The 27175-nt window shown below is 36.5% G+C and overlaps 1 protein-coding gene, 1 non-coding gene and 1 pseudogene across 2 annotated transcripts in view; 2 read left to right on the top strand and 1 right to left on the bottom strand.

Moving 5' to 3' along the window:
- The window catches only part of LOC119621068 (transmembrane protease serine 11G-like), a 46986-nt gene that overhangs the window by 7683 nt on the left and 12128 nt on the right, over window positions 1–27175 (bottom strand). The window contains 5 exon segments of the mRNA XM_073017797.1: window positions 920–958; window positions 14556–14716; window positions 15382–15449; window positions 19212–19330; window positions 19916–20037. Of these exon segments, the coding sequence (XP_072873898.1) occupies window positions 920–958; window positions 14556–14716; window positions 15382–15449; window positions 19212–19330; window positions 19916–20037 (509 nt within the window).
- On the top strand, window positions 5043–5149 carry LOC119621087 (U6 spliceosomal RNA). Its single transcript, XR_005237610.1, has one exon. It is a non-coding gene; the product is annotated as a U6 spliceosomal RNA (small nuclear RNA).
- On the top strand, window positions 6198–9450 carry LOC103235597 (monocarboxylate transporter 1 pseudogene; annotated as a pseudogene).

Raw genomic sequence — 27175 nt, 5'->3', positions numbered from 1 at the left:
ATTAACATTTTCAAAATTATTTAACACTCTCTCTGGTGAATTTAAAACAACATCATTTTATTTATTTATTTATTTATTTATTTATTTATTTATTTATTTATTTTTTTGAGATGGAGTCTTGCTCTGTAGCCCGGGCTGGAGTGCAGTGGCCGGATCTCAGCTCACTGCAAGCTCCGCCTCCCGGGTTCACGCCATTCTCCTGCCTCAGCCTCCGGAGTAGCTGGGACTACAGGCGCCCGCCACCTCGCCCGGCTAGTTTTTTGTATTTTTTAGTAGAGACGGGGTTTCACCGTGTTAGCCAGGATGGTCTCGATCTCCTGACCTCGTGATCCACCCGTCTCGGCCTCCCTAAGTGCTGGGATTACAGGCTTGAGCCACCGCGCCCGGCCAACAACATCATTTTAAAATGTGGTTTTTCACATTCTTCCAGGTCATGCTGTTACGTGCAGCAGTGTACCCTAATAACATTTATTGAGTGCCAAGTGTACACTATTTATTGCAGAAAATAACAAATGTAGTTTTTAAAAAATGCATGTCTAATATGGCAACCAAAATACTACTATAGCATAAACATCAAAGTTTCTATATTAAAGTTTTTGGGTGTCATTTAACCACTAAACAAAATTTACTACTTTAACAAAGAAGGCCAAATAAAAATAAATACAATGAAATAAAAGAAAACTGTTAAAGAAGACATTAGCGAAACTTTCTGTGAGGAAGAGCAAACATTTTCAAGGAATACATACAGATATTCTCAATTATGACTAGTAATTTTTCCCTTGAGGAGAATCAAATTGCATATCCATCTAGAGATATTATATACTTTTGAGAAAGAGTAAACATGGAAAAAGAGAAATGCTAAACGTTTTGAGTTTTGTTCTTTGGTTTATAAACATCTCAGTGATATTCTTGAACTTACAGCTGTTAAGAATGTGTTCTGCTTGTGCTGCATTCATATCTGAAAAAAAAAACCAGAAGATGCTCAGTGATTAAATTATTATAATTTAAAATACTATTCCTACATGATATGACTTTTTCTGGTTGAGAGGAACTGCATCAGTCAGGAAATTTTTAATTCAAAGGCAATAGAATAAAATCCTATGTAAAGGAGAAGCCTAGATGTAAATTGAACTCTTTTGACTGTATGTGGACTCCAGAAAATCCTGGTTTATGGTTACAAGATCACTGGCACAAAGAAAGATACAATTTGCCATAAAGGAAGGAGTCTTCTAGTTAATCAATGCCACACCATTTTTTCAAAATATAAGTTAAAACAGAAGAGTCCAGGAATAGTCTTCGCCATGAATGCATCTTAGAAGTCTGGTAATCTACGCTTGGTCCAGGGATGCTCCCTGTGGAATCAAAATTCACCAATGTGCTAAGAAAACCTCAAAGCATGCTATCTTGTTAGTCATTTTTTTCAAAATGTGAAATAAAGAAAACCATAATCTGTGACTGTCCTCCCAAATTATTTGAATTGTTCTGTATCCTAGTTTGTATAATGAGCAATCTAGACCCACATTTTGTAAAGATGAAAGCCAATGTGGAGTTTTGGTGAGCCTGAAAACTGATGAGTCTTTAATTCAGGTCAGACTCTAAAGTGGCACATTGAGTTCATATGCAGGAAAGTATGATTAAGTTTATTAGAGTAAATTCCTTAGAATTAAATTTTGCCACTAATGGTTTCCGTGGCTTCTAGAATAAATCAAACTTCCTACCTGGCCCTACATGATATGATCCTTATTTACGTCTCTGATGGCAAAGTGGCTCTGCTGTTGCTTTCAGTCATGACTCAATGGCCACCTTGGCCTTCCTGTTTCTTAACTGTACAAAGGTATTTCTGCCTGCAATCTTTGTTCTAGCTGTACCTTTTGCCAGAAATGCTTATTTCTCTTGGCCTTTTTATGGTTGGTTTCCCTTTGCCACTCAGATCTCAGCTTTAAAATCCTGTCCTCAGAGAGAACTTCCATTACAACCAAATCTAAAGTAGCTTTTTCCTCTCTCTGTTCTCTGCATGGAGTTTCAAATTATCTGATATGACTTTGTTTATTTTTTATCTAGTTATTATGTTCCTTACCACAATTAGAATATTAGTTCCATGAAGCAGAGACTTTAATTTTTGGCACAAATAGGTTCTCGATAAATACTTGCTGAGTGAATAAATAAGTGGCAATCATAACTAATAGTTTACTAAGCCTTGTATATTAGGTTCTGTGACAAAATTTATTTGCTTATTATATCCTCACAATAATATTATGAGGCAAATTTATTAAGAACATGATTTATTTTTATTTTTTTAGGGACAGGGTTTCACTCTGTTGCCCAGGGTGGAGTGCAGTGATACAATCATAGCTCACTGCAGCCTCAAACTCCTGGCCTCAAGCAATTCTCTTGCCTTGGCCTTCTAAAGTTCTGGGAATACAGGAGTGAGCTGCCATGCCCAGCTGGAACATGATTTAATAATTCGTGAGGCAAAAGCTTGTGCTGCATACATTTCACTGTAACATCAATTATAGTTTAGTGCCATTCTCTATAGGTTATGGAGTGGTGGGAGAGGGGTAGAATTATAGTTAGTTCACAGCTAAGTTTAGCTCAATCCTAAACGCATCTCCATTTATGTAAAAACTATTGTTGAATTTCCATGATGGTGCTGTATATCAAATGTGAGCATTATGTAATACATGTGTTCCATCTGCAGGATAAAAGAGGTTTAATACCTCTAGTTCTAGAACAAGATTGTGTAGACTCACTTTTCCCTGCTCTTCTCTTGTAAAAACAACTAGGTAATCTAAAAATTATTCATCAAATAACAATAAAAGAACTCTGAAAGCTAGAAGGAAGAAGACAGAATGGCTAGAGACTTCAGAATTTAAGGAAGGACAAGTGGTGCATGTTCTTGGATTTTCTTTTTATTTCACATATACGCTGGACTGGGGACCTAAGGCCTGCAATTTGTAATCATCAACAGGAATAGACAAAATGATCCCAATACATGTCTGTTCTCTCTCTCCAAAGTACTGGGAAAGGGAAAGCACAACAGACAGCTAATGGCAAATTCAAACCTTCTGCTTCGCAGCCAAGTCCTGGCAGTCCGTTCTGCCAGCAGCAGTGACAGCAGAAAGCCCTTGACCATCCCAATCCACACTTCAAAACCAGGAACTACCTGGCAGACTGATATACCCACAAAGACAGTGGCAGCAGAGACCTGCATCTACTCAGAAACATAAGGAGACTCAGGCCCAGCACCCCTCCACAAAGGGTGGCCCACTGATTCAAGGCAGCCCAGGGAAGCATGTTCTACTCCCACAAAAGGGACGGGAAACAGTAATCAAGAGGAAGTGCAGAATAGTATTGCAAGGATATGAAAATTAAATTGTCACTGAAGCAACAAAGAATCTGTACTCTAAACCTAAACAGGTTGCCTATCTGTTAAAGTAGAAGAATTAAATCGAATCAGAAGTCTCCTAATGTAACTAAAATGTTCAGAATACAAAGAAAAATTGCTCATCATACCCCAAAACAGGAAAACTATAATCTAAATGAGAAAAGACAACCAATGCCAATCCTGAGATGAATAAGATGTTGGATGTGTCTGATGTGTATTTTAAAGACCCGCCATAAAAGTGATTTAGAAATAAAGTATAAATTATCTTGAAACAAAAAAAACTAGAAAATCTCAGCAAATAAATAGAAATTATAAAAAAGGACCAAACGAAAGATTATAGGACTGAATAATACAATAAGCAAAATAACAACAACAATAATAATGAACCAATCTGATGGATGGTGCTAATAGTGGAGTAGAAAAGATGGAAAATGAAGTTAGTAAACTTGAGTATAAATCAATAGAATTCACTCAGTCTGAAGACAGAGTATAAATGGATTGAAGAAAATGAACAAAGCCTCTGGGATCTGTGGGACAGTAGCAAAAGATCTAACATTGGTATCATTCGATTTTCAGAAGGAGAGGAAAATAAGTGTGAGGCTGAAAAATATTCAAAGAATTAATTATTGAAAACTCCCCAGATTTGGCCAACAATAGAGACCAACAGACTCAAGAAGATGAGTAAATCCCAAAGAGTACGAATTGCAAGAATCCATACCAAGACCCATCATAACTAAACTACTAAAAATGAAAGAAAAAAATCTTAAAAGCATACAGAGAAAAACGATGCATTACCTGAAGCAGAACACCAATTCAGTAACAGTGGTTCTCATCTGAAACCATGAAGGCCAAATGAAAGTGGCACAGCATTTTTCAAGTTCTGAAAAAAAAAAGAATTATCAACCCTGAATCTCATAACCCATGAAACTCTTTGAGACATATAGAAGAAATAAGTATATTCTCAGATGACGAGAAACAAAAAGAATTTATTTCTAACAAATCTTCCCTTAAATAATGACTAAACAACAGTATCCAAACAAAAAGCAAATGATTACAGGAGGCTAGAATGTGCAGAAAGAAAAGAAAGCTACAGAATGGATAAAAATAAAAGTAAACAAAAGACTATCTTTCATTTAATGAGTTTCTTAAAGAAATATATTTTATGGTTGAAGGAAAAAATATGACACCAACTGATGTTGTGCTGAATGTATGTTGAAGAAATATTTAAGATAAGTATACTTTAAAAGTAGGTAGGTTAAAGAGACCCAAACTGAAGTACATTCAAATGAAATGTTACCACTACATTTCATTTGAAGTGGTAAAATGTCAGCACCACTAGGCTGTGATTAGTTATGTATATAATGATAATACTCACAATAGCCTCTAAGATGACTGCACAAATTGATGAATTTTAAAAAGCCATAAGTAAATCAAAATAAAATTATAAAAAGTATTGAAGTTACTCACAAAAGGATAAGAAAAAAGGAACAGAGAAATAAGACACATCAAACAGAAAACAAATTATAAAATGAAAGCCTTAAACCCTAACGTATCGATAATTAGTATGTAAATGGTTTAAACATAACAATTAAAAGACAAGGGTTGGCAGAATGGATTTTAAAAACATAACTCAACAATGTGGTTTATAAGAAACTCCGTGCTCACTTCAGCAGCACATATACTAAAATTGGAACAATACAGAGAAGATTAGCCTGGCCCCTACACAAGGATGACACAAAGATTTACGAAGCGTTCTATAATATTCCACTACAAATACATGGAAGTATACAGTCCAATGACACTAGGAAGCAACACATAAACAAGTCTGCAGAATAACCAGCTAGCATCATGATGACAGGATCAAATTCATATATAATAATACTAACTTTAAATATAAATTGGCTAAATGCCCCAGTTAAAAGTCACAGAATGGCCAGCTGAATAAAGAGTCAAGAGTCATCAGTATGCAGTCTTCAATGGACCCATCTCATGTGCAAAGACAGACATAGGCTCAAAATAAAGGGATGAAGGAAAATTTACCAAGCAAGTGGAAAACAGAAAAAAGCAGGGGTCTCAATCATAGTTTCTAACACAACGGATTTTAAACAAACAAAGATAAAAACAGACAAAGAAAGGCATTACATAAAGGTAAAGGGTTCAATTCAACAAGAAGAGCTAACTATCCTAAATATATATGCACCCAATACAGAAGCAGATTCATAAAGCAAATTCTTAGAGACCTACAAAGAGACTTATATTCACACACAATAATAGTGAAAATACTTTATTATCTCACTGACAGTGTTAGACAGATCATCGAGACAGAAAAATTAACGAAGATATTCAGGACCTGAACTCAGCTCTGGATCAAGCAGACCTCATATATATCTACAGAAATCTCCAGCCAAAACAACAGAATATACATTCTTCACATCGCCACATGGCACTTACTCTAAAATTGATCACATAGTCGGAAGAACTGAAATTATAACAAGCAGTTATAAGACCACAGCGCAATAAAATTAGAACTCAAGATTAAGAAACTCACTCAAAACCACACAACTACATGGAAATTGAACAATCTGCTCCTGAATGACTCCTGGGTAAATAATGAAATTAAGGCAGAAATCAATAACTTCTTTGAAATTAATGAGAACAAAAAGACAATTTACCAGCGTATCTGGCATTCAGCTAAAGTAGTGGTAAGAGGGAAATGTATAACACTAAATGCCCACATCAGAAAACTAGAAAGATCTCAAATCAACAACCTAACATTACAACTAAAAGAATTAGAGAATCAAAGTGGTGAGCTGCTACGTGACTGGATGGCCGCGTAGGTGCTGGAACAAGTAAACCAGGCAGCGAGCGAAGGACGGGAGTCGGACCCTGGGCCCCGTGGAACTCCAGCCCGCGCCACCACGTCACGCACACGCTCGGCGCTGCGATCCGCGCTTATAACGATATTTGTATTTGACCTGCGTTTTGGAATTTATCTACACTTAAAATGCCACCAGCAGTTGGAGGTCCAGTTGGATACACCCCCCCAGATGGAGGCTGGGGCTGGGCAGTGGTAATTGGAGCTTTCATTTCCATCGGCTTCTCTTATGCATTTCCCAAGTCTATTACTGTCTTCTTCAAAGAGATTGAAAGTATATTCCATGCCACCACCAGCGAAGTGTCATGGATATCCTCCATAATGTTGGCTGTCATGTATGGTGGAGGTCCTATCAGCAGTATCCTGGTGAATAAATATGGAAGTCGTATAGTCATGATTATTGCTGGCTGCTTGTCAGGCTGTGGCTTGATTGCAGCTTCTTTCTGTAACACTGTACAGGAACTGTACTTCTGTATTGGATTCGTTGGAGGTCTTGGGCTTGCCTTCAACTTGAATCCAGCTCTAACCATGATTGGCAAGTATTTCTACAAAAGGCGACCACTGGCCAACGGACTGGCCATGGCAGGCAGCCCTGTGTTCCTCTGTACTCTGGCCCCCCTCAATCAGGTTTTCTTTGGTATCTTTGGATGGAGAGGAAGCTTTCTAATTCTTGGAGGCTTGCTACTAAACTGCTGTGTCGCTGGAGCCCTCATGCGACCAATCGGGCCCAAACCAACCAAGGCAGGGAAAGATAAGTCTAAAGCATCCCTTCAGAAAGCTGGAAAATCTGGTGTAAAAAAAAGTCTGCATGATGCAAATACGGATCTTATTGGAAGACACCCTAAACGGGAGAAACGATCAGTCTTCCAAACAATCAGTTCCTGGACTTAACCCTATTCACCCACAGAGGCTTTTTACTATACCTCTCTGGAAATGTGATCATATTTTTTGGACTCTTTGCACCTTTAGTGTTTCTTAGTAGTTATGGGAAGAGTCAGCATTATTCTAGTGAGAAGTCTGCCTTCCTTCTTTCCATTCTGGCTTTTGTTGACATGGTAGCCAGACCATCTATGGGACTTGTAGCCAACACAAAGCCAATAAGACCTCGAATTCAGTATTTCTTTGTGGCTTCTATTGTTGCAAATGGAGTGTGTCATATGCTAGCACCTTTATCCAGTACCTATGTTGGATTCTGTGTCTATGCGGGATTCTTTGGATTTGCCTTTGGGTGGCTCAGCTCCGTATTGTTTGAAACACTGATGGACCTTGTTGGACCCCAGAGGTTCTCCAGCGCTGTGGGATTGGTGACCATTGTGGAATGCTGTCCTGTCCTCCTGGGGCCACCACTTTTAGGTCGGCTCAGTGACATGTGTGGAGACTACAAATACACATACTGGGCATGTGGCGTCGTCCTAATTATTTCCGGTATCTATCTCTTCATTGGCATGGGCATCAATTATCGACTTTTGGCAAAAGAACAGAAAGCAAATGAGCAGAAAAAGGAAAGTAAAGAGGAAGATACCAGTATAGATGTTGCTGGAAAGCCAAAGGAAGTTACCAAAGCAGCAGAATCTCCGGACCAGAAAGACACAGAAGAAGGGCTCAAGGAGGAGGACAGTCCAGTCTGAATCCATGGGGCTGAAGGGTAAAATTGAGCAGTTGATGACCCAGGATATCTGAAAATATTCTACTGGCCTGTAATCTACCAGTGGTGCTCAATGCAAATAGTAGACATTTGTGTGGAAATCATACCAGTTGTTCATTGGTGGGATTTTTGTTTGACTCCTTACCAATAGCCTGAATTTAAAGTGACATATGCTTTGAGGAGGGAGTGATTGGTAGCAAAAGATGCGGGAAAGAAGTAGGTTTTGTTTTGTTTTGTTTTAATCTTCGCTTTTAATAGTGTCATAAAGATTATACTATGTGCCTTAAGTTTTAGTCATTAGAACTCTAGAGAGCCTTAACTTCTTAAACCATTTTTGCTGAATTCATCTATTTCGAGTGTTGTGTTAAAAGGAAAAATAACAACTAGCTTGTCTGAGGCAAATCCAAAATTTAAAATTAATCTTGCTTCATTGTTACATGTAATATATTTCAGACATTTTCACTGGAAGATTTATGAACAGAAATATTGGATGAAAATTAGAGATTTTATAAAATGCTGACAAATATTTTACTAGCATCAGTAGATTTCTGGCATATGTTTCTGCTAGCTACATATTTAGGAAATTCAAAGCATAAAACTTTGGCAACATCTTGGCTGTTCTAGACACAGTGTACTTGTCAACCCCTCTCAGGTACCTTTTCTTGGAATGCTTATTAGAAGCCAAGTGCAGTGCTTAAGGTTTGTTTTCATTAAATTAGCTATTTTTGCTCCCCTGTTCAAAGATGCATTTTGAGTGTTTATAGATCACTGCCCTTTTTGAAATCACCTGGTATTATTTTTCTCACTGGAAAAGTTAGTATTAAAATCTACAAAACTACATATTTGTGCCTCCTTGGTAAATACAACACACCTAATTAAATGTAGACAGATACTTCAAACATCAGCTGAATTCACTTAAGTTTTTCCAAAACCTCAGTTAAACTGTGAAGCTATTGGAATTTTTTTTTCCTGGAATTTTTTCCCTTTGATTCACAGTGGTCCCATTTATATCTGCTTCCAGCTTAGTGCTATGCATAAGATATGTGTGTGTTTGGTGTTTTGTTGTGTTCTTTTTTTTGTTTTTTAATTTTATTTTTTAATGTTTGCAAATTAAAAAGGGCCAGAAAAATTTGGCACCAGACAAACGAATAAAGATAGGATTGGGAAAGAAGTTGCTAAGTGTGCTTAGTTTTAATAAGTAATTCTTTCTCTTTTTTCAGAGAAGGCCTTACAGAAAATCGTTGTTGAATTGTTGGATGCATTCTTACTCTCCACACAAACCTAGAAATTTTGTGACCCCTTTCACTTACCTGAAAATTAGAGAAATTGATTCAGTATAAGGATAAGGAGGGAAGGTGGACCAGAATGAAAACTGTAAATATTTTTTTAACCTAATATCACTTAAATTGAGGCAGAAAGATATAGATATTCAATGAATTATATTCAATGCATTTAAAATACCACTGTAATTGACAGAGTTAAAAGCATAGATACAAAACCTTGTGTAAGAGGCTGACTTTTCCAAATAAACATTTTTTTAAGAAAAAAAAAAAAAGAATTAGAGAATCAACAGCAAATAAACCCCAAAGCTAGCAGATGACAAGAAATAACTAAGATCAGAGTAGAACTGAAGGAGACAGAGACATGAAAAACCCTTTAAATAATCAACAAATCCAGCAGCTGTTTGCTTTTAATTAATAAAATAGACTGTCAGCTAGACTAATAAAGAAGAAAAGAGAGAAGACTCAAATAAACACAATCAGAAATGATAAGGGGGATATCACCACTGACTCCACAGAAATATAAACAACCATCAGAGAGTACTGTAAACACATCTATGCACATACACTAGAAAATCTAGAAGAAATGTATAAGTTCCTGGACACATATGCCCAACCAAGACTGAAACAAAAAGCAACTGAATCCCTGAACAGACTAGTAATGGGTTCTGAAGTTAAGGCAGTAATAAATAGCCTATCAACCAAAAAAAAAAAAAAAAAAAAAAAGCCCAAGACCAGACAGATTCGAAACTGAATTCTGCCAGAGGTACAAAGACCTTCAAACAATACTGCAAGGCTACAGTAACCAAAACAGCATGGTACCAGTACAAAAACAGACACGTAGTCCAAAGGAACCGAATAGATATCTCAGAAATAAGACCACATGTCTACAACCATGTGATCTTGGAAAAATCTGACAAAAACAAGCAATTGGGAAAGGATTCCCTATTCAATAAATGGTGTTGGGAGAACTGGCTAGCCATATGCAGAAAATTGAAACTGGACCCCTTCTTTACAGCTTATACAAAAATTAACTTTTGGGAGGCCGAGGCAGGTGGATCATGAAGTCAAGAGATCGAGACCAGCCTGACCAATATGGTGAAACCCCGTCTCTACTAAAAAATACAAAAAGCTAGCCGGGCGAGGTGGTGGGCGCCTGTAGTCCCAGCTACTTGGGAGGCTGAGGCAGGAGAATGGCATAAACCCGGAAGGCGGAGCTTGCAGTGAGCGGAGATCTGGCCACTGCCCTCCAACCCGGGTGCAGAGCGAGACTCCGTCTCAAAAAAAAAAAAAAAATTAGCTGCACATGGTGGCACATGCCTGTAGTCCCAGCTACTAGAGAGGCTGAGGCAGGAGAATCGCTTGAACCGGGAGGTGGAGGTTGCAGTGAGCCGAGATCCCACCACTTCACTCCAGCCTGGTGATAGAGCAAGACTCCATCTCAAAAATAAAATAAAATAAAATAAAATAAAATAAAATAAAATAAAATAAAAAACACAAGATGGATTAAAGACTTAAATGTAAAACCCACAACTATAAAAACCCTAGAAGAAAATTTAGGCAATACCATTCAAGACATAGAAATGGGAGAATATTTCATGACTAAAGTGCAAAAGCGATTTCAACAAAAGCAAAAATTGACAAATGGGATTTAATTAAACTAAAGAGCTTCTGCACAGCAAAAGAAACTGCCCTCAGGGTGAACAGAAACCTACAGAATGGGAGAAAAATTTTACAGCGTATCCATCTGACGAATGTTTAATATCCAGAGTCCACAAGGAACTTAAACAAATATACAAGGAAAAAAAATTTCAGTAAAAAGTGGGCAAAGGACATGAACAGATACTTCTCAAAAGAAGACATATATGCAGCCAAGAAACATATGAAAAAGAGCTCAACATCACTGATCATTAGAGAAAAGCAAATCAAAACCACAATGAGACACCATCTCACACCAGTCAGAATGGCTACTATTAAAAAGTCACAAAACAACAGAGACTGGCAAGGTTGTAGAGGAAAAGGAATGCTTTTACACTGGTGGTGGGAATGTAAATTAATTAAACCATTGTGGAACACAGTGTGGCGATTCCTGAAAGACCTAGAGGCAGAAATATCATTTGACCCAGCAATCCCATTACTGGGTATATACCCAAAGGAATAGAAACCATTCTATTACAAGGATACACACACGCGTACGTTCATTGCAACACTATTCACAAAGACACAGAATCAACCCAAATGTACATCAATAATAGCCTGGATAAAGAAAATGTGGTGTATATACACCATGGAATACTACGCAGCCATAAAAAGGATTGAAATAATGTCCTTTGCAGGGACATGGATGGAGTTGCAAGCCATTATCCTCAGCAAACTAACACAAGAACAGCAAACCAAACATCACATATTCTCATTTATAAGTGAGAACTGAATGATGAGAACACATAGACACATGAAGGGGAGCAACACACACTGGGGCCTGTTGGAAAGCAGGTGGTGGGAGGAGGGAGAGCATCAGGAAGAATAGCTAATGGATGCTGGGCTTAATACCTAGGTGATGGGTTGATCTGTGTAGTAAACCACCAAAGCACATGTTTACCTGTGTAACAAACCTGCACATCCTGCACATGTACCCCTCAACTTAAAAGTTTAAGAAAAAAAATTTTTAATGTTTTATTTTTTAATTGACCAAAAAAGAAACTCATTTCAAACAAGCTACATAGATAAACTGAAAGTAAAAGAATGGAAAAGATAAATCATAAAAACAATTTTAAAGAGGAGTATTGGTATCAGATCACGTAAATTTCAAAGCATGGAACATTACTAGGGCCAAAGAGGCACATTATGTAATGATAAAGGATCAACCCATCAACAACTATAGTAGCCACAACAATTTTGGTAGAGGAGAATAAAGTGGGATAAATCATTTTTACCAGTTAAGGCTTAATATACTGTTGCAGTAATCAAGAAAGTATGGTACCAGTGAAAGGATAGACCTAAATCAATGGAAAAGAATGGAGAACCCAAAAGTAGATTCATACTAGTATGCCCAATATACCTAATTAGTTTTTGACAAAGGAGCAAAAGTAACGCAATGGAAGATGAATAACGTTTTTACAAATGGTACTGGAATAATGGAACGTCAATTAAAAAAATTTTAAAAGCCTCTACCTAAATGTCACGGTGTAGAAAATTAACTCAAAATGGATTATAAACTTAAATGTAAAATATAATGTAATGTAAAATTATGAAACTTCCAGAAAAAATGTAACATGTAGAAAAAGTGTAAGTTTAAAATGTAAAACTATAAAACTTACAGAAAAGAGCCTAGATATCTGAGAAAGTCCATCAAATAATACATTAAATTCACTTATTCTTTCTTAGTAAATTTGAAAGCACTTTTACACCTTCCTAAAGAGTAAGTTCTACATTTATTATCTTATTTTTGCAAAACAGGAACTGATGCACAGTTTCAGCAACTTTTGCAGGGCTGACTACTGTCATTGCTAGAATACAGGTCTTCTAAGTCCTAGACTAGCGTTCTCTCTACCATCATCTGCAGTCTTTCTGAATGCATTCCATGCATTTTTTCTTTATATTCTTTATATTTAAATGATGTTTCTTATCCTATAAAATTCAACTCTAGTTTTAAAATTGTGAAATATGCAACCTCTCACCTTTTTTCCCCTATACAGTTCTAAAACTCTATATGGAAAGAGAAATGATTTTAAGGTCTTCAGTTTTCTGTTGTATTATTACTTTTAAAAGTTCCCTCTTTTTTCCTGCCCACTTTGAAGAAATTGAGTTGTTTTATAGAGTTAAAGATAAAACATCTCACAAATACCATGTTTCTGTCTTGTGTTGAGTTCTATGCTAATGCTGGGGATGTGCTTGTGACTACAGCAGGCATATTTCCTGTGTTCAGAAAGTTATATCTTTTGGAGAGAAACATGAAATAAAAAATATACAAATCAAAGCAACTCCCAAGCACCCTTGTGAAGTATGTAAGTATAAGGAATTACCATTGCACGGAAGCCTTTGGTTGGGAATAAGGATCATCTCAACAATAACTTGCTTAGACAAGCAACTGAGTATCTGGTGATGGGTGACGCATCACCAGTAGATGCCTACATGAACCAATAATGAGACCTAAATCACCCCCTCCTCCCCACATCCAGCAACACTGTGAAAGGATCTAAGTCCCTCTAGTACCATAAAGCAGATGCCGGGGTAGGAGTGAGGGATAGGTCCAGAAATAATGAGTTTAAGATGTTAACATTTGACTTAAAAGTAAAGTTACACTTGACAGATACCTATACCTCCTCAACAAAACATTTCCTTCAGGAAGTGTTGTCTCTGCTATTTATAGTCCAGTGCTTTGAAGTCAGAGTCTATTCTGTCCTGTCTGCATAACTAATGGAACTGAATGTTGGATATTTCTCAGAGACTACTCATTCTTATCTTCAAGCTATTTTTTCTTCTTTCTGACTTTGGTCAAATCTACAACATAATTTTATCTTCTGTTAACATACTATAATGTATATGCTCTAACCTCCCAGAATAGTTCTGGGAAAAGGTACTGAGTGAAGATTTACTGATAATTTGTAATTTTCGATCAGTCTTATAATCTCATTGCAAAAGTTAAACAAATTCTGGTAAAACATGACAACTTCAAAGCTAATTCCTGAGAGGCAGCTAGTAGTTTTAGAATTATAATAAACTTTATTTAATTTCATATCCTGAACACTTATCAATCAGTTCTTTGTGTCTGTGTTGCAAATAAGATGGTGTCTCCATGCCTCAGACAGATACTATCCAAGTCCGATGTCTTTCTTGTCATTCTGCCCACTCCATGTCCCGGGCCAATCCTATCCTGTGTGCTGTAGAGAGGGTATGAGAGTGTATCCTACAATGCCAGGCCTCTTTCCTCCTTCCTCCCATATTTTGTTTGTGCCCTACATATTGTGACTCGTGCGTCCATACCACTTTCACATTCTGGATTCAGATTGGAAAGAGTATTTCAAGAGAGTCAGACACTATAGATTACTACTGTGTATCAACAGTAGAGTGTTGGCTTTTATCATATGTATGCTGCATGAACACAAACAATTCCACTGAGATCTCTTTTAAAAAGGAAGAAATGTTATTATATTTGGGTTATCATACAATTCTTACTTATAATTATTTTCATACTTGCCAAAAGAAGATAATCTTCCTTATCACAATCAAAGGTTTGTTCATTATCAAGTAAACGAGAGACTTAAAATGAAAAGTAGTTTTCTTTATGGTGAAATAAAGAAGCTCTCTCTGTATATGAGAAGGTTATTAAAATGAGTAACTATAATATGAAAGAAAAATAGTATTTCCTGCCTCTAAGATAAGGTAATGAAGTGTCTATCTTCAAGAAGCTTTCATTTGATTTCAACTTCTGATGCAAAATGTTATCAGCTTGCATTTTTATTGTGTTCTCATTGTTAGGAATAAACTGACATTTAAGCAATACATCTGCTTTCAAATTGTCATTACTTGGCCTGAAAAGCAAAATAACCAGAATGAATGAGGCCACAGCCACAGTAATTATTATGTCATACTTTATTACTTAAATATTAGTTATATCTTCATGAAAATACAACATAAATATTTTACACATTTTATTGTCATAGATTTTCTCCCCTTGTGTCACACAGGTATTAATACCTAAATTATTCCCTGCTTGTAAAACTTGATCATATTTAGGGAGGAGAGAGTATTTGACAATTCTAGAATTATTTTTTCTAAAAAAGAAATCTAAAGCACTTGTTACATCCACCAACATTGTATATATATAATCATAAACTATATATGTGAATATATATTCAATATATATTCCTGTGATTCAAAAATTCATAATAGCTGTTTGTTATTTTTTAAAGTCAGTAAAATTGAGAGCAGTAGTTAATAATTGAAAGAATCTTCCATAAGAAAAGCAAAAGACTTTAAAAGGACAACCCATAGAATATATTTCATCACTACTGAAGAAACCCCATCACTACAGGAACTCTATACAGGAGGAATAACAAATGTAATAACATTAAGCTATTTTCGCTCTTGATATATCTAAGATCTTTAGACCTGTATACAAAGCAAATAACTGAAGAATAACTATATAATACAAAACTGCCTTTTATAATCATACAAATAAATTAACTGTGATTACCTAAAGTTGACAACATGACACTTGATGTAATGATGGTTAACATTGGATCTCTGAAATATCTTATCTATCTGAGAAAAGAAAAAATACAACGAAATAGAGCTTTGTTAAATATGAATTTCACACATTTCAATGTATCACAAAAATGCTTACATAAAGCCTGCCGTGATGCAAATAACATTTACTTCAATGTTTATTTACGGTTAGCCCCCCCAAACCTCATTTGGGCATAATCCCGCCATCATAAATATTATCTCTATAATCGGATAATGATACTTGAACAACTTGTCACATGGTCAAAGATGACTATCTAAAGGGTTGACTTAATGAGGCATTTCAACCTCTATTATAAAATATACATGGAGAAGGAGGCACAGAGATTTGAAAGTTTGATATATATGGATGCATCACTCACTCATCGCTCAATATCATTCCAGCTCAGTTATCATCCTCATGGATGTGATTGAAAGATCAGCTTTTTAGGCTCTTAATAAACTTTTTTGGCCTGATTTTGATGCTGTGGCAAATGGGAGAAAGGAAGAGGACACATATTATTGAACAACTCTCTAGAAACATCATACTTACCAATAAAAATGTCAGAAAGGATTACTTAGAATAAGATAAGACTGTAAATGCCACTGTGTGTCATTTTAGACTTCCTACATAGGATAATTTGTCTGTGGTATGAATACCTAGGTTGAATTATTTCTTAATAAAACCACAGCTTGTTACAAAATATGTGGTTTCATAAGCCTGATTATAGACTCATCAAGCTGGCTTGTCAGAAAAAAGACTGACTATATACTGAATCTTAAGTGAACCTGAGTCTGCATAGTGAGTTTCACAAACCAGAAGAGAAGAGCTGCTAAGTTGTGAAACCGGGTATATGTCAAAGAAGTGCTTTTCATTTATCTGACTTGATTTATGAAATTTTCTTTGGTGAAATGCCATGTAATATCATCTTGAATAGGCTGGTGAGCACAAGTTAATTAATAAATCAATAGTTACTCAAAACAAATGGTTATGTGTTTTTCTTCCAATTGACTATGAAGGGAAATTTGTTTTTGAAGAATATATTTTTATATACACATGCACATTTATATGATAAAACTGATGCATATTTATTGTTAAAAAATTCTAAAGTAAGCAATATAGAAAATATATTGGAAAGCATTGAAGTCATTTTTAAATCACTGTCTAGAGAACTTGTTATTTACATTTTGGTATATATACTTCCACATTTTATATTTACATGTTTATATATACATAAAATATATTTGCTCTATATGTACAAATATAGATGTTTATATAATATCTGTATGTTTTCTGCCTGCCTCCTTCCATTCTCTTTCCAATTTAATAATTTTTTTTCTAAGTAAATCTCAGCTTCATGAGTCACACATAAACAGTCTGGATTATTGAACTCCTCAGGAAAGTATAAAATTCATTTTAGGTACTGGTTTTAATCTTCTCTTTTAGGAATATGTTTGCTGTAACTGTAACTCAACTTTACAAGGATTGGCAAACTATAGCCTATACACAAAATCAAACCTGCTACCTGCGTTTATATTGCTCACGATCTAAGGACGGTCCTCATGTCTTTTTAATAGTTGAAAAAAAGAATGAGAAGGGTATTTTTGATATCCAAAAATTTTACAAAATTCAAGTTTCAGTGTTCATAATAAATTTTTATTGAAACATTGTCACACCTACTTGTTTATGTGTTGTCTGTGGCTGCTTTAACACTACAGTAACAGCTGTGAGTAGTTGCACAGACACTGTGTGTCCTGCAAAGTTGAAAATATTTACTATCTTGCATTTTATAGAAAAAGTTTGCATTTACCTCTGGTCGAAATTACTGCATTGCCTTTCTTGATGTTATCTCCATTTATGCATTAAGGGACAGGACCGATATTAGTAAGTTGATCATTTATTTACTAGTCATCTCCTTGATGAGTATTTATATGGGCCTGCCTTGCACAAACACTGTGAAAGGCACAAGAAATACAAGAAGAAATGGAGTTAGCTCCAGCACAAATGAATTCACAAGTTAAAAGGGGGCATAGACATACAATGTTTTCATAACTTATGATCAGTGCTTTAGAAAAGGTATATAAAAAGTTCTGTGAGAGCACTGGAAACAGATGCTAATGTTTATTAGGATATTACCTTTCATGCTTTGTATTCACTACATTTGGTGATCCTTAAAATAACACTAGGAGTTGAGTGAAATTATCCCTATTTTGTAGTGCAAATTTTTAGGGGTCAAGCAACTTTTTTAAAGTTATTAGGATGACAAAGGATAAAACTGGGATATCCTTTGTGGCATCTAGATGTCTATGACTTCGAAGTCTGGGCTGTCTCTAATTCTAATACACTGGCCTGCCTTTTTCCCCCGTCAATGAAAATTTCCTTAAAATGTATTTTTGAAAAGGCATATCCACTCCACTTAGTAGCATTCTTCAAACCATTTTATCAGCTTCTGGTTTGAGTTGTGAAATGGCTGAAGAAATAAGTCTGAACGCATGGTAAGAGTGATCTGCCTTCTTTGATTGGTGAATGCTGGGCTCAGTAGTGGCTGCGAATACAACTGAAGAGGAAGAGCTAGTCTGTGTGTTTCTGTGGTATATTTTCAAGAGCAGCCTAATGGGACATATATCAGGGTCATCCATAGAGTAGGTACTTAATAAATGGTATGTGGTAATGTTATTTGTGCCTGGATGGTCGAGTTAAGATTTTAGATAACTCTAATCATTGGTTTTGTATTTGCCTTTTAATTTTTCTATTAGGGCCAGGCGCAGTGGCTCACACCTGTAATCCCAGCACTTTGGGAGCCCGAGGTGGGTGGATCACCTGAGGTTAGGAGTTCGAGACCAGCCTGGCCAACATGGTGAAACCCTGTCTCTACTAAAAATACAAAAATTAGCCAGGCGTGGTGGCAGGCACCTGTAATCCCAGCTACTCAGGAGGCTGAAGCAGGAGATTCGCTTGAACCTGGGAGATGGAGGTTGCAGTGAGCCAAGATCACACCACTGCACTCCAGCCTGGGCAACAAAGGCAAGGCTTGGTCTCAAAAAACAAAACAAAACAAAACAAAAATCTGTTGGGCTTATGTTGTTCAGTCTCTGGTGCCATTATCATTTGTCTAGTTTATTTTTCTAGGTGTCCTGAGATGATGTTGGTGATAGGTTTTAGCTGTGTCTCCACCCAAATCTCATCTTGAATTGTAGCTCCCACAATTCCCATGTGTCATGGGAAGAGGGAGGAGGTAGTTGAATCATAGGGACAGGTATTTCCCGTGCTGTTCTCGTGATAGTGAATAAGTCTCAGGAGATCTGATGGCTTTATAAAAGGGAATTCCCCTACACAAGCTCTCTTTTGTCTGCAGCCATGTAAGATACCCCTTGATCTTCCACCATGATTATGAGGCCTCTCCAGCTATGTGGAACTGTGAGTCACTTATCTTCCCTTTATAATCTTTAATAATCCTTAACAATCTTTCCTTTATAAATTACCCAGTCTCAGGTATGTCTTTATTACCAGTGTGAGAACAGACTAATACAGTGGTTACAGTTTCCAGAATTAGCAAATTAAAACACAGTTAAACTTGAATTTCAGATAAACAATGAATTACTTTTTAGTACAAGCATGTTTCAAATACTGCATGAAGATATTTTCAGGATGATCTGAAATTAAAATTTAACTGGGCATTCTGTTTTTTTCAGGAAATTCTAATGTATATGCAAAAAGCAGCGCTTTCAACTCACATTTTGCCTTAATTTTAACAATAGTATTGTCAGGAGAGGAATAATGCCAGCAAAGATTTAGCTTACCTCATTACTGACTTTTTGTTTCAGATCAGTGCTAAGTTTTGAGTGTTCTACTGAAAAATCAGGATTATATTCAATACTGGGCATCTGGAAGGAGGTCTGGTAATAGTAAAACTTCTGGCCTGAAAAGGAAAGCAGACAGGGATGGTTTCTGTTTAGTAAATTTGAGTTGTATAATTATGAGAAGTAGAGAGGTTGAAAACAAAAAATGATACAATTGGTGAACTCCCGAGAGTTAAAAATTCTATAGCGGTAGTCTATACCTCCCTCTAACTCTATTTTAGGATCACACATTTTCATAGTCACCATGCTTGTCAGTTATGTCATAACACAATTATCACCTGTTAGTGATCATTCATAAATTTAAGCTGTAAATTAAGTAATGGTAGAATGTAACATATTCTCAGAAGTTGACCTCAAATTTAGAATTTCTACTAAAATAATTTACTCTTAGCATATTAACTAATATTATATCACAAAATTACATAGGATATATTTATTGCACTGTTCAATAAATAATATTATACAAACCACATCAAAATTTAAACTCTAGACATAATTTTTATACATAAAAGATTATTTCCCCAACCGTATATAAATGTATTCAAACAGAAATTGCATTCTAAAATATTAGAAAACATTAAAGTTTTAAAATAAGTAAAGTGGGTTTTCAAATATTCAAAATAAAACAATGAATAGATACTTACCATATGCCAAAAAATAAACAAGGAGACCAATCGGTATCACCAGAATCAACACAACAGCTATGACAATAAGGGCAATCATCCATGGTTTCAGTGAACTCACTCTTCTACCCAGTGTCAATGGCCTTTTGAGAAAGAATAGTATGTTAAAAATGAATAGAATTTTAAGACCAAATATTCCTTTTACTGTAGAATTTTTTTTCTGGAATTCATATTTAGCTCATATTGCACTTGGTAACACTTAAATATATTTTCCATGAAAATTTCTTAAATGCTATGAAAATATGATAGACATTTAACATTATATTTTCTTTTTTTAAAATCAGCAATATTTTGCCATTCACTACCTTTTCATATACTTCCTGGTCCATTATACTATATGTTCTAATTTTTTCTTTGTAAATGAACTAATAAGATATATTTGATTCATGTGTTTCAAATCACAATGAACCTAAGAAAACAAGAGTGTCTGGGTCACTCTTCTCATTCTAACATGAAGAGACAGAGGTTCAGAGATTACCAAAACCTCAAAGTTGGATATTAGGGGACCCAGAAATAGGACTTGGGTTGTTTGGGCTCCTTTTACACCTCTATACTTAAAAAATCCTACTACACCATTTACAGTTCATGCAACTCATAGTGCATATGAAGAGCATCTATAATAAGGCTGATTGAAAAAAATAAAATAGAAGAGAACTATAAGGAAAAAATAATTAGCCAAACAAGAAGAGATCATTCATATGATGAACAAGCAAATCAATTGTGGTAGCTCAGGACTTCAGACCCAGGAACTCTGTGTTGTGATAAATATCTATTTCATAGGGTCATAAGAAGTCAAACCTGTGATTTCAATAGATGATATTGTTTATCATAAAACCAAATTTATTTGAATAAATTAAAAATAAATTTTAAGAAAATATCAAGGCAATGATAGTGCCAGTATGCAAATAGGGCAAATGCATAAAAGTAGTATGCAAATGACTGACATTTGGGAATCCCTAGTGCAAGCAGGAAAAGGTAACAAAGCTCTCTCCTCATCCCAGTGCCGGAGCCCACAGTCTAAAGACAAAATTTGAACAGTTACAGAGTTGAGGCAGGCTAAGATAACACCAACATGGGTTGTTTAAAGCGATTTAATCCATAAGGAGACTGGACAAGAATATGATTCTGAGAAAGGTGCTAGTTCTTATACTGTCTGTTAAAATCACACATGGAAAGGAAAAAGAGGGAATTACCTTTCCTGAGATTGGTACCTGGTAAAGTGCATAGTAGGCCTCAGGTTATAACTGAAGACATCAGTTGAGTCTCCTCTTTGGGCATCACTGAACTGGAAGGAGTCAGGCTTCTAACATTCCTGGGTCTGGGAAAGGAGTATATAGAGGCAATTTCTCCATCCCAGAATCATCAACCTGAGCCCTGTTAAGTATTCAAGTAGCACTAATTCTGAGTTCAGCTGGTATTCTAGAAGGATCTTACGTTACTCTGTCCTGTTACTTTTAGGCGGGTAGCAAAAGAAAAGCATTACAATCTGGAAATATCTGAAGTGTCTCTAGAATCACTGAGTTGGAGATGGAACACAGGCAAGAGCTGATGAACATATCCGTCACCTTCACTAATAGAAGACCATGGAGAATCACGAGCCCATTGTCAACATTCACTGAGTTTCTTCTGTGTGTCAGTGAGACACTTCTAGAGATTCAAAATGATTAAGACATAGTCTCTTCTCTTAAAAGATGTGTAATCTAGAGACACATGAAGTAACTAGCATAACGCAAGTCTCAAAATGCTATTAGAGATGAGTGGATACGAATGGTTTTGCCTTAGAGAAGCTGTTCTGAGAACTAGGTCCTAAAGGCTGAGAAGGAATTGGCAAGGGTCATGTGTGCATCAGGCAGAGAACACCATAATCAAAGACAAGAAAACATGAGAACCAAGGACATACTTGAGAAAACCGTACATTAATGAGAGTAGAGGTAAACTTAATTAATGTGTTTATGCATTAGTTAACTCAGCAGGTATTTTATTCAGGATTACTACGTACGAAACAGGAGAATGTAAAGACTTTTCAACAGATCTTTCTTTTGAGGAACTTATAGTCTGATAAAGGAGGAACACAATGGACACAAATTGCTATCAGAATTGCAGAAAATTTAAATGAGAATTTCAAAGAAGGGCTAACGATTCCTCTTTGGAGGAAATAATGGCTGAAATAAGGATACAGTTTTTTTTAAACTTAAAAAGGGTGGACATATCTTCTCACTATTTTCCTCTCTGAGCCAGATACAGAAAACAATTCATAAAGGGGAGTTTCTTTTGCAACAGAATTCTCATCTTCAAAAAATGTGATTACCTGTTGAATTATTCTACTTCTAACACCAGAACCATTACTGTGACTGAATTAAAGTCTTATATGTCAAAATGAGAAGTTGTTTCAGTTTTTTTCCTTCCAGACATTCCCTGAAATATTTATTCCTCAATGTTGTTTAAAAGATAACATTTTTCTCTCTATTTCTTTAAGTACTAACCTAATTTTAGCCTAAACATTGAAGAATTTCCATGGCTATTCTAGACTGCTGGGGAGCTTCCTTCATGGAAGTACTTGGTAATTATTTGTCTACTGGATGAAATAATGTGTCATAAAGTAGTAGACAGCTCTAAACCATTTGTAAAACAAATAACTATTTTTAGCAAAACGTATTGCTATGTGTGCATTGCTTTTTCCATGGCAGGAATGGAAATGAGATTGAGCATTTACTTGGAATTAAGATATAATTTAAAATTTTATACAAAATTTGTACTTAATAATCACTAAAGGATAATTCTGTCTTCATCTTTCTTTCTTGGCTTCTCCCTATCCCTAATACTTCCAATTCAAGGAATTTAGCTTTAGTAAGACTATCCCAGAGAGACTACTAAACAAGTTCACTACTGTACAGGAAAATCCAGCTTTGGAGAAACCTCTGACCAGCAAACCAAAGAAAAATGTAAGTGACTTCACCCTTGAGGAATACCTGAGGCAGTGTTGTTTTTAAAGAAAAAAAGGTTTGTTCGACTCACTGTTCTGTAGGCTATATAAAAAACACGGTGCTGGAATTTGCTGGGCTTCTGATGAGGGCTAAAGGCTGCTTCCAGTCAGGGAAGAAGGCAAATTGGAGCCAGAGTTTGCACGCAGCACACAACCAGAGAGGAACAAGATGGGGTGCCAGGTTTTGCTTTGTTTTTTTTTGTTGTTGTTGTTGTTGTTGTTGAACAATTAGCTCTTGTGGGAACTAATAAAGTGAAAACTCGCTCATCTTAGGAAGGGCATTAATCTATTCTTGAGGGATCTGCCCTGATGACCCAAAGACTTCCCATGAGGCCCCACCTCCAACATTGGTGTCAAATTTCAGGATGAGGTTTGTTGGGTCAAATATCCAAACTCTAGCACCCATATTATGTGGGATCATAGCAATGCCTGAGTTAATATATATGTAAGACTACTTCAAACAGTAGTTGAAACATGGTAAGGATTTAGGAGGTTGGGTTATTTTATTACTATTATTATCCAGGCCATACTAAAAATAACATCAAGTTTTTCAAAAGCAGCTAGGCAAGGATACCAAGGAGTCTGTGAATAGATGGAGTGGAGTGAGCTGGTAGATAGTGAATGTGCTGCTCATGAAAGAAACAGAGGTGGTGCCCAGGACTTCAGAATTCGAGTGACAACACTGGACACTAACTACTCACTGACTGGGGAGCAGCTGAGTAGCCTAGCAAATTGTGGTTTATCCCCCGAGAATGTTCCAGCAGGTAAGAGATTCTAAGGTGGGGGACGGGGGGAGCCTACAGGAGAAGTCACAGGTTCAAAAGTAGGCATTATATGGTGAGCACATTTTGAAGTATCCACAGGGAAAGAATTACTGGACGAAGATAATGAATATGGGAAATTTTAGAACAAGATGGGTGAATCATCAGTTAGAATTTTACTTCATTTCCTAGGTAAAACACAGTAACTCTGGAATAAAGTTGTTGTCATTCAAATACCAGCAAGTGGTGGTGTTACTATTCATAATCATGATGGCTTAATAATAGTGATGATGATCATTCTAATTGTCCCACCAGATGCAATGAGACTGTAATAAAATCGGTAATGTGGACAGAAATACTGAAAGTTGTGTAACAGATTAAATGAGGTTTGTGCTTTCTTTTACATTTCATGTTCTGACAAGCTGTGTGTCTTGTTTCCATAATCCCACATTATACAAATAAGAAAGACATAATGTTTCATAACTGGAAAGTTGATTGATATCATAATTAAAATTATTAAAATAACTGATGCTTTAGTAGATAAAAGTTCAACAGGGGATAATCAATGTCAAGAGTGCTACCCTTCAAAGTTCTGCTCATAAATGCAAATTTACATGGGGAAGTTCCATGAGAAATTATTCTTTGAAGGAATTGAGATAATTAAAACCTGGTAAGAATAAAAAAGAATGCATAGGCCATTGACCTGTGCTATCGAAAACAATGTGACTGGCCAGAGCAGTACTTTCCAACCATTTTTGTCAATATTGCTTCAGATCTGGAGGGGGCACATTTTTTTTTTTTCTGCTTTCTCACTAATGTCTTCAGTTAAGCATCATTCATCCTTAGTCATCTCTCTTCCTACTGTCACTTGATAAAATTTTGACCTCCACAGGAAAGACCAGGTCTTGTTTTGAAAGTTGTAATGTGCACAAAGACATTACTTGCAAATCTTTACTAATGAACAAGTCTTACTGTCACTGTATCTGACCATTGGGAAATAGTTTTTCTTTAAAAAATAAAAGATGAGGCTGGGCACGGTGGCACATGCCTGTAGTCCCAGCTACTTGGGAGGTTGAGGCGGGAGAATCACTTGAACCTGGGAGACAGAGGTTACAGTGAGCTGAGATCATGCCATTTTACTCTAGCCTGGGCAACACAGTGAGACTCCATCTCAGGAAAAAAAAAAAAAAAAGGGATGAAGTTTGAAAGAAAATCAACTAAGGTCTTCCTTGAGTCAGAAAGAACAATTTAAAGAACTATTTGAGAAGTCATGTAAGTCACAGCTAAAGTTACGTAAGTGCTAAAGAGGAGGGATAATGACAGAGTATGACTTTGGCACTTCAGTGAATAATAGCTGTGGGAGCTTCTATATTGAATGAAGACACACTTTTGAGTTTCCAGAGCCTTTTGATCTCTTCTTTCCTTTATTTTTCTTTCCTTTCCTCCCTTTTCTTTCTTTTTTTTTTCTAACAGCTTTATGGAGATATAATTCACATATCATACTGGTCACCAATTTAAAGTGTGCAACTCAATGCTTTTCAGTATATTCATAAAGTGCGATCATCCTATTTTCTAACGTTCTGTCATCCCAAATAGAACTCTCAAAATGAACAAATCAAAGAATAAGTTTTGGTTGTTAAACATATTAGAGAGTGATTGCAGGTTTAGGGACAGTGGTGACAATCACTTAATTAAGCAGCAGGGATTTGTCACTGAAGAAAAGCTATTTGGGCTGAGTGGTGAATCACAAGGAAACAATTTCAAGATGTGGGGAGAGAGCAACAAGGTGGCAGCAAGTTCTAAGAACTGGAACAACAGTGAACTTGTTGAGTCCCTGGAGGAACTGAGGCCACTGTGATTGGATTGCAGTGAGTCCCAGGAAGGGTGGAGAAGGTTAGCCGGAGAGGCAGACAAGGATCACATCATGGGGTCTCTGTAGGCCATGGTGAGGTGTCACTAAATCTAAGGGTTATAGGAATCCACTGGACAATTTTAAAAAGTGTGAAAAACATGATATAATTTACTTTTTCTTCATTGAGACAGTGTCTTGTTCTGTCACCCAGGCTGGAGTGCAGGGTCATGATCTCAGCTCACTGCAGCCTCAATCTCCCATGCTCAAGCCATCCTCCCACCTCAGCCTCTCCAGTAGCTGGGACTACCAACCTGCACCACCACACCTGGCTAATTTTTGCAGTTTTTGTAGAAATGGGGTTTGCCATGTTGCCCACGCTAGTCTGGAACTCCTGAGCTCGAGTGACCCACCTGCCTCGCCCTCCCAAAATGCTGGGATTACAGGTGCGAGCCACTGCGCTTGGCTGATACGATATACATTAAAAAAAAAAAAAAAAAAAAAAAAAGCCTTCCATATATTGAGTCAATCTTACTTTTGCACTCTGAAGGTATAGTACTTTTCTTCACATGTGCTGTTCTGTTCCTTACATTCACCCACTCCTTTGTTTTGCTAATAACACCTCCTTTTACCTAAAACGTCCTCTCTATATCCCTTTTCCCAGCCACTAGCATTTTCGTTTCTGGAAATCTTTCAGTGTGCTGCTCCATACCTTTTCCCTCCTTTAAGAACAAGTTCCTTACACAGCTATCCTCCACCGAGTTAGCAGATCTCTTGAAATTTCCTATCCAGTTTTGTTGCTAACTACTTTATTGCACTAGCCATGTTCTATCTTCTGTTCTAACTCTTTGCACCAATAACCTTGCCCTTCTCCCTACTTTTGCTGCCCTCTCCCATAATTCATACTCTATAGCTTGTCATTACCAATAGCTGCAGTTTCTTCGTAATCTAAATTTTGATGTCTCAACTGTTTAACTGCTACCACCCATTTTCCCAGCTCACTTCCTTGGTACCCTGACTTCTATCCCACTGGGCCCTATAACCTGCTGATCCTCCCACTTCCTCACTGACTCCCATCACCCTCAGCTTGCACTGCTCTCCTTACTTAGCCTACATCCCATGATCCCTCATCATATTCGTTCCCTGGCATACACCCTCAGACCTGTAACTCTACCTGACTTTTCCTAATCATTTAGGAAAACCCAATCTCTGATTAAATACAACTTTTGGCCTATTTTGTGTTACACAAATGTGGCTGGGAAAAAAATAAAATCATTTTAAATCCAGGACCACTATCCTGAAGTTTGTCCTCAGTGATTCCTGACCATCATACTATTTAGCTTCTCTTTCTCCTAATGTGAGAAATAGTCAATTATTTTATATCTTCTCTTTTCAAAGCTGCAATACCTTCTCTGTAATCATCATTCTCAGCCCATGACATTGATTTCATTGCATAGAGAAAATATAAATAACCAGAACAGAATACACACAAGCTCTCACTAACAAATCTGCTACAGTGCTATGCTTTACTTACATCTCATTTCTGGGCCAGTGTTCTCTCCGTTTCCTATTATCACTACACTAATGTTTAGCACAATGCTTGGCTCAAAGTGGGCAATACATTCTGT

This window comes from Chlorocebus sabaeus, chromosome 7, assembly GCF_047675955.1.
Source record: "Chlorocebus sabaeus isolate Y175 chromosome 7, mChlSab1.0.hap1, whole genome shotgun sequence".
Classification (NCBI taxonomy): Eukaryota; Metazoa; Chordata; class Mammalia; order Primates; family Cercopithecidae; genus Chlorocebus; species Chlorocebus sabaeus.
The sequence above is the reverse complement of the archived record's forward strand: the minus strand, read 5'-3'. Positions and strand labels throughout refer to the sequence as shown.